The sequence below is a fragment of the Helianthus annuus genome, chromosome 10, assembly GCF_002127325.2.
Source record: "Helianthus annuus cultivar XRQ/B chromosome 10, HanXRQr2.0-SUNRISE, whole genome shotgun sequence".
NCBI classification, from domain to species: Eukaryota; Viridiplantae; Streptophyta; class Magnoliopsida; order Asterales; family Asteraceae; genus Helianthus; species Helianthus annuus.
The window spans coordinates 156391302-156405618 of NC_035442.2; the positions used below are offsets into that span (position 1 = coordinate 156391302).

A 14317-nucleotide genomic window follows, 5' to 3' on the forward strand; every position below is an offset into this window, starting at 1 on the left:
GCGAATCACTTACCCAACAGGTTTCGAGCAGTTCACTTTTAAACCTTTTCAAACATGATTCCGTTGCTTCCTTACACACCATGTTTATGTCCCATGAACCCCATCTAGTGAATGACCACACAAACCTAACCCATGCAGACCCCACTATTTGCACCCTACTCAAATCCTACAACCAACTGTTCCAACCAACCTATACCCTACCCCCCAACAGGACCCACGACCATCACATTCCCCTCACCAATGAATCCCTACCCGTAAATGTGAGTTGCGGATGTGAGTAGGGCTGTAAACGAACCGAACGTTCAGCGAACAGTTCGTGAACCGTTCGGCGGGAAGTTCGTTTACGTTCGTTCGTTTAGTTAATGAACAAACATGAACAAAAAAATCCGTTCGATTAGTTAAATGAACGAACATGAACAATTGTCTCGTTCGTTCAATTGCGTTAATGAACGTTTGTTAATGTGTTCGTGAACATTCGTTCATGTTCGTTGTTTATGTTGTTCATCAAATATTTTTTTAGCATTTATTTTATCTAAACCTTTTATATTCCTTAATTCTTATTTATCTCATTACCCAAACAAATAAAATAGGAAACCCTACCTTCACCTTTCTTTCTTATTATTCACATCAAAAAATACAATTGAACTTCGTCGATTTTATCTGTGTTCGTGAACCGTTCATGAACACGTTCATTTCCTTAACGAACGAACACGAACAAAAAATCTTGTTCGGTAAGTGTTCATGAACCATTCGTGAACACATAATATTCTTAACGAACGAACACGAACAAGGCCTTGTTCGTGTTCGTTCGGTTCGTTTAAAGCCTTAGATGTGAGTTACCGGGTAATAGGAAGTCCCTATTGCTCAGTTCCTACTTATAGCTAGGGTTGCTACTAAGTAGTAGCAATTTCATACTAAGGGTTGACGCTGATGGACAACAATAGTAAGTCAAAACATAAGAGCTTTTCACATTCAGTTAGGAAATTCAGTTAGGAAAAAACGATATATCAATTTAAAGTATATTAAAGACGTTAAATACCAATGGTGTGGTGGTTAATTGGCAAAGACAAAAGCCTTTAAACACTTTAGGAGGGGGAAGTCTTGAGTTCAAATCCCATAGAAGCAGGGAATAAGAAATTTGCCGTTCAAAAAAAATTAAAGACGTTAAATACAATTTCATTTTGTTAACTAAGTTAATGATTTGCCTGTTTTTTTCTATTTTGGGTTTTGAGCATAAAACTAAGTTGCTACCTTAGTTGAACACTTGAACACACCTGAAATCCTCACAAAACACACAACAATTCTCTCAGTTACACAAATAGTTCACAATAATCAAAAGTTTAATCCTTCTACTTGTTTCAGGTGCGATTCCACGTGCTCAAGTCTTCTCAGTACATGATTCTTCAGCTATTGAACCGTAGGAAAAAAAAAACATGTTCTCTGAGAGGTGGCACAAAATCTATATTAAAGGACTCGTGTTGAGCACAAGTCCTGAGACAACATTTCGTTTTTCCTTGTTCTTGTTATTTATTTTAGTTCGAATTGTAACCAACACTGCAATCATTTTCTTTCTACATTGCAATTTGTTTTATAACAGTTTTATGGAATGGTTTCTCTACACAATTTGACTCATCCCCTTTTTTTTATCTTATACTTTGCTTATTTATTATTTAAGAAAGATGTTCACATTAAGGTAGCGTTCGTTTCATGGAATGGAATGGAATGGAATTAGGAAGTTTTTCTTTGTAAAATTGATCTTGGTTGGGGGAGGGAGGAATTTGAAATCCCATGAATTTCTTTAATCAATGAAATTTGTGACTATTTCAACATTCCATTCCATTCCTTCATTAGAGTGAAGGATTTCTAAGGAATGTTGAAATAGTCACAAATTTCATTGATTAAAGAAATTCATGGGATTTCAAATTCCTCCCTCTCCCAACCAAGATCAATTTTACAAAGAAAAACTTCCTAATTCCATTCCATTCCATTCCATGAAACGAACGCTACCTAAGAATCTTGGTTCCACTTTTACTACCATAACCTCTGGATGGTCACCCATTCAACACATGGTATGTACCTAATCTCGTTGACTAGCAGGGTACTGGTGGGTCTTAATAACATGATTTTGGGTGGGGGATTGGGTCCAACTGGCAAAACCATTAGAGTTAAGGGTGAAGGGAGTGGTTAAACAGGTGAAAGTGGCAAACTTTAAAATGGACCAATCAGACTGTGCCATGTCAGCAAGTGTGAAGAGTTTAAACTTTGGTGAAAAGTGTTGGCAGTGGTGTAGACACTTGAAAGTGGCAAACTTTATTTATTCTTTTTTTATTTTTTATCTTTAAACACCCCTTCACCACCACCACCACCGGTTCCACCACCACCACCCTAAAAATCAACCAACTCTTATCACCTCCACAACCACCGGTTCCACCTCCATCACCACTCGCCACCACCACCCCCTGTTCACCACCACCGGTTCCCTACCTCCTGTTCATCACCACCGGTTCCACCACCTCCTGTTCACCACCGCCGTAGCAACACCACCACCGCCACCGGAAACCACCGCCACCAGTCGCCGTAGCACGGAAAAACATGCTCCAATCATGCTCCAATCATTATTGCCCCCTCTCTCTCTTCTTTGGTCACTCGGCAAAGGTATACCGAGTTGTTTGGTTTGCCGAGCGGCAAAGGTGGCCGGCGGCGGTGTTGCCGCGCGGCAAACACCTTTGCCGAGTGGTTTCCCGCACCACTCCCTTCACCCTAAGGTGTTGCCCCCTTTGAGGTAAAGGGCTCTAGCCCCGTCGAAGACAAATTTGATATAATATAAGCCGTTCAAAAAAAAGTTGTTAGCATGATTAATGGATATTATGTCCACTCATGTGTCATTATTGATAGATATACAAAATGAACATGACAAGTTTATACACTAGAAAACCAAGGTAAACCATACTACTAAGATTCCTATAGTTATACGTTGTAAACAAATGAGTTCATTTTGTGATTAAAGCAAACAAATGGGGCGGTGTTGAGGGCTTTAAAGTGCTGAGATGGAAGGGGGTGTTAACCCACACCACCACTAATGACCTTCAGCTGCATTGACAACCCCATGACCTTGCAAAGTGGAGGTCACAGGTTCGAGTCTCGTCTGAAGCAAAATTGCTCTTTATCAACTATTACTGAAGGCGACACGATTGATACTGAGTTGCAGATGTGAGTTACCGGGTAATAGGAAGTCCTTATTCCTCAATTCCTACTTATAGCTAGGGTTGCTACTAAGTAGTAGCAACTTCATACTAAGGGTTGACGCTGATGGACAACAATAATAAGTCAAAACATAAGAGCTTTTCACATTTAGTTAGAAAAAAACGATATCTATATATATTCTAAAGTTTAGTTATATGTTCTATTTTAAAACCAAAATTTATGGTTGTTTTAAATGCATCATCCTATAAAAATCCTATTAATTGCATTTAATTTATATTAAATAAATAAGAGATAAGATAAAAAATAAAATAAAATAATTATATATCAATAATCATTAAAATTAATATCATCAATAACACATTATACTAAATAATATATTATAGATAAAGGTAGATTAGTTTAAAGTTAACTTTGATCTTAATTTGTTTTAATAATTGGTTTAAAGATAATTATTCCAAACTTATGATTATTCTATAAAATGATCTTTGACAAGGTAACCATAAATTTAAATTTCGAAGTAACTAATATATTAAAAGTAGCTCAAATATAATTCGTAATAAAAACACAACAATATATTTTCAAAGAAAACATATAATAAAAAAAATAGGTAAAGGGATCCAAATGATATCAAATATTAAGAACTTATCCATGATATTAGTATCAGAATTTAATAGATTAAGATAAAATTTAAACCGAAAGATCATAAGTATCATAAAAATATCATTAAATTAAAGTTAAAAAGTAAAGAAAAGAATTATTATTATAATATTAAAATAATAAAAATATATAAAAAACTATATATATTATTAAAATATTAAAATTACTATTTGTACCGATACCAAACAAGACCGTACCGGTATTTTCGATACCAGTACCGGTTGACACCAAGCTTATCCCACCCCGTGATACTAAAAAATCATTAAATTAAAGTTAAACAGTAAAAAAAAGGAATTATTATTATAATATTAAAATAATAAAAGTATTAAAATAACTATATATATATATATATATATATTCTAATATATTATTAACAAGATTTTGGCTAAATTAATTAGATTATTATAAATAATAATAATAATTTACAAATAAAACAACACAATTTGCAACAAAGCAATGCATGAAACACCATATTAACATATAGTACAGTACATTAATGCTAGAACCTAATCTATACTATATTATAAAGCATTTCATAAGGATACCAACCAAATTTAAGTAATTACAATCTTTTATACTTATGGTACAACAACTTAATGATGTTAGTAAGGGGTGAAATGGTCTTTCTACATTAATATTAAAAAATAAAAAAATAATTATCTATATCTATATCTATCTATCTATACTATATTATAAAGCATTTCATAAGGATACCAACCAAATTTAAGTAATTACAATCTTTTATACTTATGGTACAACAACTTAATGATGTTAGTAAGGGGTGAAATGGTCTTTCTACATTAATATTAAAAAATAAAAAAATAATTAAATGAGAATATAATCACAATTAATTATAATAATACAATAATAAGTTCGGTTCTTAAATGCAATTAATAAACGAAACCTATTGGGATAAACCGCAAAAGCACTCCAAAGGTCCAATTTCAATCAATATGTAATAAATTTGACCGATTAAGGAATCTCCTATCATTGCTATAAATTCACCATTTCACTCAACATCAACTCCTTTGTCTACTATTGTGCGAGTTAGAGTCGAAAAGAAAGAGATAAGAAAGAGATAAGTTGATATGAAATTTATTTATCTTGGTGGAAAGGTGTTTTCTTTTATACCCATTTCAACATTTATTCGAAAAAACTTTGGTTTGTTTCTTAAAATATTCAAATGGGATAACAATTTTCTTTTACATAATCTATGAGTTTATATTGATGTTTTATTATGTTTTTGGTGATTTAGTGGTTTTTTTTTTTCAAATTATGATTTTATATTACATATAAAGTATACACACAGGTTATTGGATACAAAAAGACAGACACTTCATACTTCATCAAGGTACCCTTGCATGACTATAGTATCTGGAACCATTTACCAATGTATTGTTTAATTGTTCATAAATTTATAGTCTTTTTCCTTTTTGCAGCTTCATGTATATGGAGGTGTAAAAGGGTGGGTACGAGAAAAGTTATTCATTTGGAGATAGACATTTATTTGGCCTATTGATATTTCCTTTTTTAATTTCTACTTTACTATTTTTTTTTTAAACATATGATGCTTTTGTGTGATTTAATTGATACTATATATAGGCAATATAGATGCAGAGGAAATATTTGAGGAGGTATTGTTTGACAGGATTGGGCAGCAAACTTTAAGGGCTCGGATGTTTTCAACCCGCGCAAAAGATTTAAATTGATTGCGTTTATCTATACTATCGTATAAAGCATTTCACAAGGGTTCCAACCAAATTTAAATAATTGCAACATATTATGCTTATAGTACAACAACTCAATGAAGTTAGTAAAGGGAGTTAGTCTTTCTACATGAGTATAAATTGATAAATACAATTAAATTGATAACTTTATAAATTAAGTATTGTTAAATACTTGATAAAGAATTAAATCATTTGACTTAGTTGAACATCATCACCTTCCTCATATTTACATTGCTTTTCCATTTCAAGTTCTCCGTAACCAATTACTTGATTGAATTTTTGGTTTAGTAATTGCTAAACATCATACAAATAAGGTTACAACCTTTTTTGCAATTTTATCAGATAGTTGATGAACATCATATGAAATAAAAATAAAAATAAATAATAATAATAATTATTAAATATAAAAAAACTTAATCAACGTTATTATGAATTTAATTATAAGTATAAATGGTTTTAAAACTTAAAAGATGCTAACCAATTAGAAACGAAAATTACTAAAAGGTAATTTCATGGGGTATTATTATCTATAATACCTAATAATTGCAACAATAATGATTAAATAATGAACTTAATTACAGATGGTTTAAAACTCAAAAGAATGCTCTTTGCATCTTACCTCAAGTCTCATGGAATAAGGTTCAAATGATAACCATTGCATAATTAGGAACCACTTTTTAGCCCTTGGATCGTATTTTGATGGTTGAGACCTTTAAGTGCAATATCTATATCTCTAAGATGAAGATAATGTATGGTAATGAAGATTTGGAGCAGCAAGAGGTAAAAACAGCCCGAATTTTTCCTTTTATAAATTCGATTCGATTCGTGAGTGTTAGTGTGTGTGTTTATATTGATTAGGGTTTCATCAAATGCAATGTGAGGGTTTCCAATCGGTGTTTATACAAATAATATAGAACCCAATTTTTATGTATGTGTATGTAGTGTGTAGTATGGGGTCTTGCTTACCTCATTCAAGGAATAACAATGAAAGACATGGGTCATTGATTTCGAAAAACTCCGCCCCTTTGTTCACCTTCTTCCTGATTTTAAGTTACGGTGAGTCAATTTCCTTTTTTCTGATTCTAATCGATTAAGAACTATACGTGATTAACCAACGAATTGTGGTAGATTTTATGTTTCTATTGCAGTATTTGGATTGAATTGACTGTTGCAATTTAATAATCGTCAGTTATAGTTCGTTTTTTGAATATAGAGAAACACTGACTTATTTAAGGTGTTTGATTTGGGTGAATAGTAGCAATATAAACTGCTATTATAATTTGGTGTGATATTCAATTCAATATCAGCAACCTAATCAAATTGTTCCCTAAACATAGAGTAAATGTGTTCACCAGCAAGGTAATAATATGTACTAATTTTCAATTATAAGAGACTTCTAATAAGGAAATATAGCTATTAGGTTATGTCAAGGTAAGCATAGTTTATAAAGAATATGTTGCAGAATAAAGTTAATACAACATTTTAGTAATAAATAATAAACTGCTTTCTTATCTATAAAAGGGAACAAAACCTGCAATTTGACTTTTAGATGTCAAAACTGAATTTATATGTATATGTGTATGTAGTATAATATATATATTTAACATCTATTTTACACCATCTAAAACAATGAAAAAGAAAAAATAAAAATAAAAAAATTTGAAAACTGTGACGTCTTTTGAAGAGGGTTGAGATACCACACGTCCATAGAATTGAAGTTTTGTGAGACCACATGTGGTGGGGCGCAAACCTCTCTCAAAGCGTCTTAAAAACGCGGGGGAACACTGTACCCTCGGGCGTTTTGGGCCTTTTTTTGACTGGTAGTGCTACCACAAAGCGCCGAACGAGGAGTGGACTTTGGTCAAAATAACCATGGTCAAACGGCTAACTTTAAAAAAACCGGTTTTTGTTTTAAAAATCTATACTATATTCGCACTTTCGTACCGTGTCACGCACTATCTATATCAGTCGTCGTTCCAGGAAAAACAATAACTATTATGCATGTCGTGCATCGCACGGGTGTTCCCCCTAGTATAAATTTAAAGTATATTAAAGGACATTAAATACAATTTCATTTTGTTAACTAAGTTAATGATTTGCCTGTTTTTTTTTAATATTTGGGTTTTGAGCATAAAACTAAGTTGCTACCTTAGTTGAACATTTGAACACACCTGAAATTGTCACAAAATACACAACAATTCTCTCGATTACACAAATAGTTCACAATGATCAAAAGTTTAATCCTTCTACTTGTTTTAGGTGCAATTCCACGTGCTCAAGTCTTCCCTGACAGTACATGATTCTTCGCCTATTGAACCGTGAAAAAAACATGTTCTCTGAGGGGTGACGCAAAATCTATATATATTAAATGACTCGTAATGAGCACAAGTCCTGAGACAACATTTCGTTTTTCCTTGTTCTTGTTATTTATTTTAGTTCAAATTGTAACCAACACCGTAATCATTTTCTTTCTACATTGCAATTTGTTTTATAACAATTTTATGGAATGGTTTCTCTACACAATTTGACCCATCCCTTTTTTTATCTTATACTTGCTTATTTATTATTTACGAAGATATTCACATTAAGAATCTTGGTTCCACTTTTACTACCATAACCTTTAGATGGTCACCCATTCAACACACGCTATGGATTACCCAATCTCGTTGACTAGCAGGGTACTGGTGGGTCTTAATAACATGATTTTGGGTGGGGGATTGGGTCCAACTGGTAAATTGAAGTAAAGGGTTTGAGCCCCGTTGAAGACGGATTTGATATAATTTAAGCCGTTCAAAAAAAGTTGTTAGCATGATTAATGGACATTATGTCCACTCACGTGTCACTATTGATCGATATACAATAATGAACATGACAAGTTTATACACTAGAAAACCAAGGTTAAATTTACCAAAGCATCTACCTTACCCGAATCGAGGGATAGATTATCTACATAGCGTAGTCTACATAAAATTGATACGCTAAATGTAGTAAGTAATGGGTATCTAACCATGCTTAATAACCCAGGAAAACCATACTACTAAGATTTCTATAGTTATACGTTGTAAACAAATGAGTTCATTTTGTGATTAAAGCAAACAAATGGGGCGGTGTTGAGGGCTTTAAAGTGCTGAGATGGAAGGGGGTGTTAACCCACACCACCACTAATGACCTTCAGCTGCATTGACAACCCCATGACCTTCCAAAGTGGAGGTCACAGGTTCGAGTCTCGTCTGAAGCAAAATTGCTCTAGGCCAAGCCAAAGATTTTACCATAGTGGGCCGTCAAGTGGCGGGCGTGGTAACCAGCACCATCTACATTTGCGGGCGTAGGTGACTTTTTGCCATACCCGGGCATCCGGTATCGGGCTTTTGGTGGGCTTTCGGAAAAAAAAACAAGAAAGAGGACTTTTCTGAAATTGGGCCAATTCAAAAGCCCTAAAATGTTAGCAAGCAGTGCAGTTCTTCGTCTCTACTCACACACTTTACCGCTCGAAATTCAATTAATCAGAGTAAGAATGGACACTAATCAGGTACGAACCCTAGTCTATCTCTCTTAATCATCCTTTCATACATATCAAAATTTTGGAAATTTGATGTTCTGTTTACAGTTAGTTACTTGAGTTTATTCAGTTAGGGTTATGATTAAGTGATTATAATTGTGTATGTATATTCAATGCAGCAACAACATGATGAGTATGAATTAGTTATGGAACTCTCTGAAAAAGATACTCTTTTTGAGAAGAAAAAGGTTAGGGTTTATGCAAAATGTTGATTTAAGTTTTACAAAATGGTTATATTTAATTTATTGTGTTTATTTGTAGAAATTGTTGGAAGTTAAGGGCTTTGATCCCAATGGAAAAGTTATGATCAAGAGTAACTGTAGTGTTGAGATGTTGAATTCAGTTTTCGAAGAGATGATTCAGAGAGCAAGAATCATACACTCTGATGAGGTAAAGTGAACCATTGAGTTTGTTTTGGTGGATGATTAGGGCCGGCAATTTAGGGCACGGTCCACTAACATGACATGACTCAATACGAAGTTACACGGGTTCGGGTCATAAACGGGTCAACACGGCGACACGATTTGAAACGTGTTGGAACGGGTTCAAATGTTCAATCTGCTTTATAACTTATCTTGTTAAGTATGTTAATAGGTCGACACGACACGTTTATGATCTGTTTTTATCAGAATGGTTTAGTTTTATAAATATTTAAGTATGTTATAACTGAATATGTATTCTAATTACCGGTAACATTAATATTTTTATCGTGTTATTTGTGTTTTATTATTTTTAATTCCTGTTAAACTTGTCATGTCATTCGTTTTATTGAACTGCAGCTGCTTATATTAAATCGTGTTAAACCTGTCGTGTCATGCCGTTCGTGTTATTGAACAAGTTACCTTTAATCATGTTAAACACTCGTCACTCGATAATTAAACATGCCCATGTCAGTGTTTAAGAAAATGACACGTTTATTCAAATGTGTCGTGTTCGGGTTAACTAGTCGTGCTAAACATTTAACAGAACACGGCACATTTTGCTAGCTCTATAGCTGATAACGATAATTGATCCGTACATTTTACCTCATGATTGTTTATCAATCGTTAGGTCGATCTTTACTTTGGATGGATAGATGCTGCTCATCCGGTTGGATTTTGCAGTCAAAGGAATGAACTAGAGTCTCTTTATTCAATCCTCTCACTTGTCAACAAGTCAAAGTCAAACGATCAACAATATCAACCAAAAGTCTTCCAAGATCTTAGAACCGCAACTCTAGATCTGATCCACAAATTCGGTGATAATATCAAAGAAGACGTTAAACTTCTCGCCAGCCAGAACTTGGACAAGGAGAAACATTTATTACAATGGGGCGAAAGTAACGGCATTAAGTCTAGACTTAATATAGCCAGTAAGTTCAGTATACTGTTACAAAAAAAATGTTACAAAATGATTTTTATATTTATTGTAAGTGAATTTTATTTCACGTCAATACAGATATTGAAGGAGCCGGAAGAGGAGCTATAGCAAGTGAAGATCTTGAAGTCGGAGATATTGCGTTGGAGATCCCTGTGTCCGTTATCATTTCAGAGGATGTTGTACGTAAAACAAGTATGGTACGTTAACGTTATATCGGTATTCAAGATATTTGTAATTTACATTATATTCCTAATTCCTGTTACATTAATATATTAAGCATATGTGTTTCTTGCAGTTTCCGATATTGGAAAAAATAGAGGGCATTTCCTCTGAGACAATGTTATTGTTGTGGAGTATGAAGGAAAAACATGATATCAACTCGAGATTTAAGACCTACTTTGATTCTTTGCCAGAAACATTTAATACAGGTAGTTTTTTAAATAATGAATTCGGTGTATTTTCTATACATCTTATTTTATTTTTTTTGTTCTTAATATATATGTAGGCAAAAGATCAAATACAAATAATCTTAACATACTAAACATACAAATTGAAGGAAAACCCAAAAAGACAAGGTGGCATTTTTGTAATTACCACCAACTATCAAAGTTACAACCAAAAATATCTAAAAAAACACAAATTTTTTTTTTTAACATTTTTTATTAAAAAAATCGCTACATTTCGTTAGAAAAAAAAAAAAAATTTTTTTTTTTGCTGCTACTAAAAGTAGCGATTTTTTAATAAAAAATGTTAAAAAATAAAATAAAATAATTTGTGTGTTTTTTTTATTTTTTTAGATTTTTTTAGGTTTTTGTGGTTTAGTTTTTAGCATTTTAGCTTGGGTGGGGGGGGGGGGGGTTCGGTTTTTTTTAGGTTTTTGGGGTTGGGGGGGGGGGTTAGGTTTTTTTTAAGGTTTTTGGGGGGTGGGGGGGGGGTGGGGGGTTTAGGTTTTTTTTGGGGGTGGGGGGAGTGGTTAGGTTTTTTTAGGTATATTTGTAGAGTAACTTTGATAGTTATTGATAATTACAAAAATGCCACCTTGTCTTTTTGAGTTTTCCTTCAATTTGTATGTTTAGTATGTTAAGATTATTTGTACAAGAACTTTACCCTATATATATAACAAAAGAGGGTGCCTTAGGAATAGTTCCTAAGACACAACCTCTATTTTTTGTTATTTTTCTTTATCAAATTTACAACCATGCCATCCAACACGGCAACACGTGTTTTTTTTGTGTATTCAACCCTCTAACTTTTCGCATTGCCACTTACACCCCCTCAGCTTTCTAAAAACCTTGTAAAATGTTTCTTGACCCCCTCGAGTTTTACGTGCTTATTTTTATGTTAGGTGTGTCAAATATAATACGCTTTCGTGCTTTTTTTTATGTATGTTTTTGGTCGGTCTACGTTTTGTTCAGAAATATAATACGTCTTCACTAGGCGGTATAAATTCGAGTTACTTTACGTTTCGTCACCGGTGCAATGCGTGGTACCATTCCTTAACGTAACACAACACTATTTTCTTGCGTGCTTATTTTTTAAGTACGTTTTGTTATGAATCCAAGTTGGGATTTGCTATTTGTGGGATTTATCGGGTATGGTTGTTGTCGTCGTTATGAATCCAAGTTGGTTTACGTTTCGACGTAAAATTTCTCGGTAATGAGTCAGGTCAAATATAATATATTTTCGTGCTTATTTTCATGTGCGTTTTCAGTTGGTCTATGTTTTGACGTAAATTTTGTTTGAAAACGAGTCAGGTCAAATATATGACGGTATAAGTTCGAGTTGCTTTCAGTTTCGACGCCACCGCAGCGCGCGACGGGTCAAACTACTAGTTATTAATATTTCCTTGCTTTTTATAATAGGGCTAAACTTTGGAATCGAAGCAATCATGACGTTAGAAGGAACATTGTTGCTAGAAGAGATAGTTCAAGCAAAGGAGGTAATGGTTTTTAACTTTTTTAAGAATATTATTTGGATCTGTAATTGTTTTTAAATCTGGCATTTTTATTTTAAATGGACTAAAAAATGGGCTCATTATCTTGATTTTATTTGTTTATTTTATATTTGCAGCACCTGCGGTCACAATACGATGATTTAATTCCATCGCTATGCAAAAATTATCCCGATATATTTCCGCCGGAGTTATACACATGGGAGGAATTCTTATGGGCTTGTGAGCTGTGGTACTCAAATAGCATGAAAATAATGTATAGTGACGGGAAACTAAAAATATGCTTAGTTCCCATTGCAGGATTCCTCAATCATTCGGTTTGTTAAATGTTAATCTCTCTTTCTTATGTATATCTTGCTGTAAAACTATATAAATATTTTATAACATTAAAATAATCTTTGCAGATATCCCCGCACGTAATGCATTACGGGAGGGTGGACAGTACTACAAATTCTTTAAAATTTCCTCTTGTAAGACAATGCAAGGCAGGAGAACAGTGTTATCTTACTTACGGGAATCTGTCAAGTTCGCATTTAATTACTTTTTATGGGTTTTTACCGAAAGGAGACAATCCCTATGATGTCATTCCACTCGGTATTTTCTAGTTTCTTTTACATTCTAAAATTCCACAATTGGTTATTTCACTTATTTTGTTGTATCTTGATTCTCGTTCTATTGCAGATTTTGATCTTTCCGAAGTCGATAATACAGACGACACACGCCACATGTCTAATTGGTCTACTCATATGGTTCGGGCCACGTGGCTTTCAAATAACCACGGAATCTTCCATTACGGGTTGCCAACTCCTTTGTTAGAACATCTTCGTGAAGCTCGTGGTTTGTTTTCACAATCAAGTATCACCGTAATAACTCTTTCATTACTTTATTTTGTCAAACTATTTTGTCAAATCGATTTGCTATTTAGTAACTTTGAAGTTATTTGCATATGTAGACACAAGAAAAGTTGGAAATCGAACTAGAAATTCTTGAAGACCTTCAATCTACGTTTGATGCCATGATGCAAAACTTGGGTGAGAGTGAGACAGAACCGCTAGTCAGGTACTTTAATGGGCTTGAAACCTTAATGGGCCTTTTGGGCCTTGTATGCTATTAACTTTAGTAATCTTCTTATTCTACTTTAGCAGGGAAAACTGTGATTGGGATGTCAAGCTAGCATTGGATTATAAAGACTTTCAAAGACGGATTATTTCATCTATTGTGAATTCGTGTTATACTGGTAGACAGTTGGTGGAAATTGATTTGCAGAAGTGTACCAGTAGTGGCTAGTTTACGATTTAACCTCTTAGGGCGTTCACTGTTGACTAGAGGTATGCTTAACTTGTCCGTCAGTAATAGTCAACCCTTGTATTATTTGATATCAGTAGGACTAGCTTAAAGTTATTATGTTGTTTTGTTTAATGTATCTCTTAATGCTTATTTTTGCATTACCATTATGGTCTTTGCAGTTTTCAAATGCGCATCTGTCATTCAAATGTAAAGCTCTGTAGAATCATCTTTTATTGAATTTATTTTGATGCAAGCGGCTATTTGGCAACGATATAGGTTACATTGTTGAAAAGAAATTGTAATAATTGCTTGTATGAAACGTTGGCCGGCAGTAAGTTTTGCAATATCCTGCTGTTGTTACAAGTATTTATAGATGGTAATCTCAATCAAGTATTTATAGATGGTAATCTCAATCAAGTTACACACAAATCAGTCAATTTTGGTTATATTTTTCTTTTACAGGTCAAATAAGTGTTTTCTTTTTTATAAACTTACAGAAGTTTACATTATTTTTATCTTTTGTAAATTTAAAAAATATACGGATGCGGAAAATACTAAAACTGAAAATGAGCA

General features: G+C 33.4%; 1 protein-coding gene across 3 annotated transcripts; it reads left to right on the plus strand.

The window, feature by feature from the left end:
- The first annotated feature begins 8998 nt into the window (after positions 1–8998).
- LOC110886138 lies at positions 8999–14143 on the plus strand. Of its 3 annotated transcripts, none has more exons than XM_022133897.2 (13): positions 8999–9117; positions 9267–9335; positions 9409–9537; positions 10198–10498; positions 10585–10703; positions 10802–10934; positions 12369–12445; positions 12577–12774; positions 12862–13051; positions 13139–13320; positions 13410–13516; positions 13600–13785; positions 13924–14143. In XM_022133897.2, exons 1-12 carry the CDS (start codon positions 9028–9030, stop codon positions 13742–13744), a joined length of 1740 nt encoding a protein of 579 aa, XP_021989589.1. In that variant the 5' UTR covers positions 8999–9027; the 3' UTR covers positions 13745–13785; positions 13924–14143. The 3 variants fall into 3 exon arrangements, with proteins under 3 accessions (XP_021989589.1, XP_021989590.1, XP_021989588.1); XM_022133898.2 differs by having other exon boundaries at positions 13603–13785; XM_022133896.2 differs by lacking the exon at positions 13924–14143 and having other exon boundaries at positions 13600–13919.
- Positions 14144–14317: the final 174 nt, after the last annotated feature.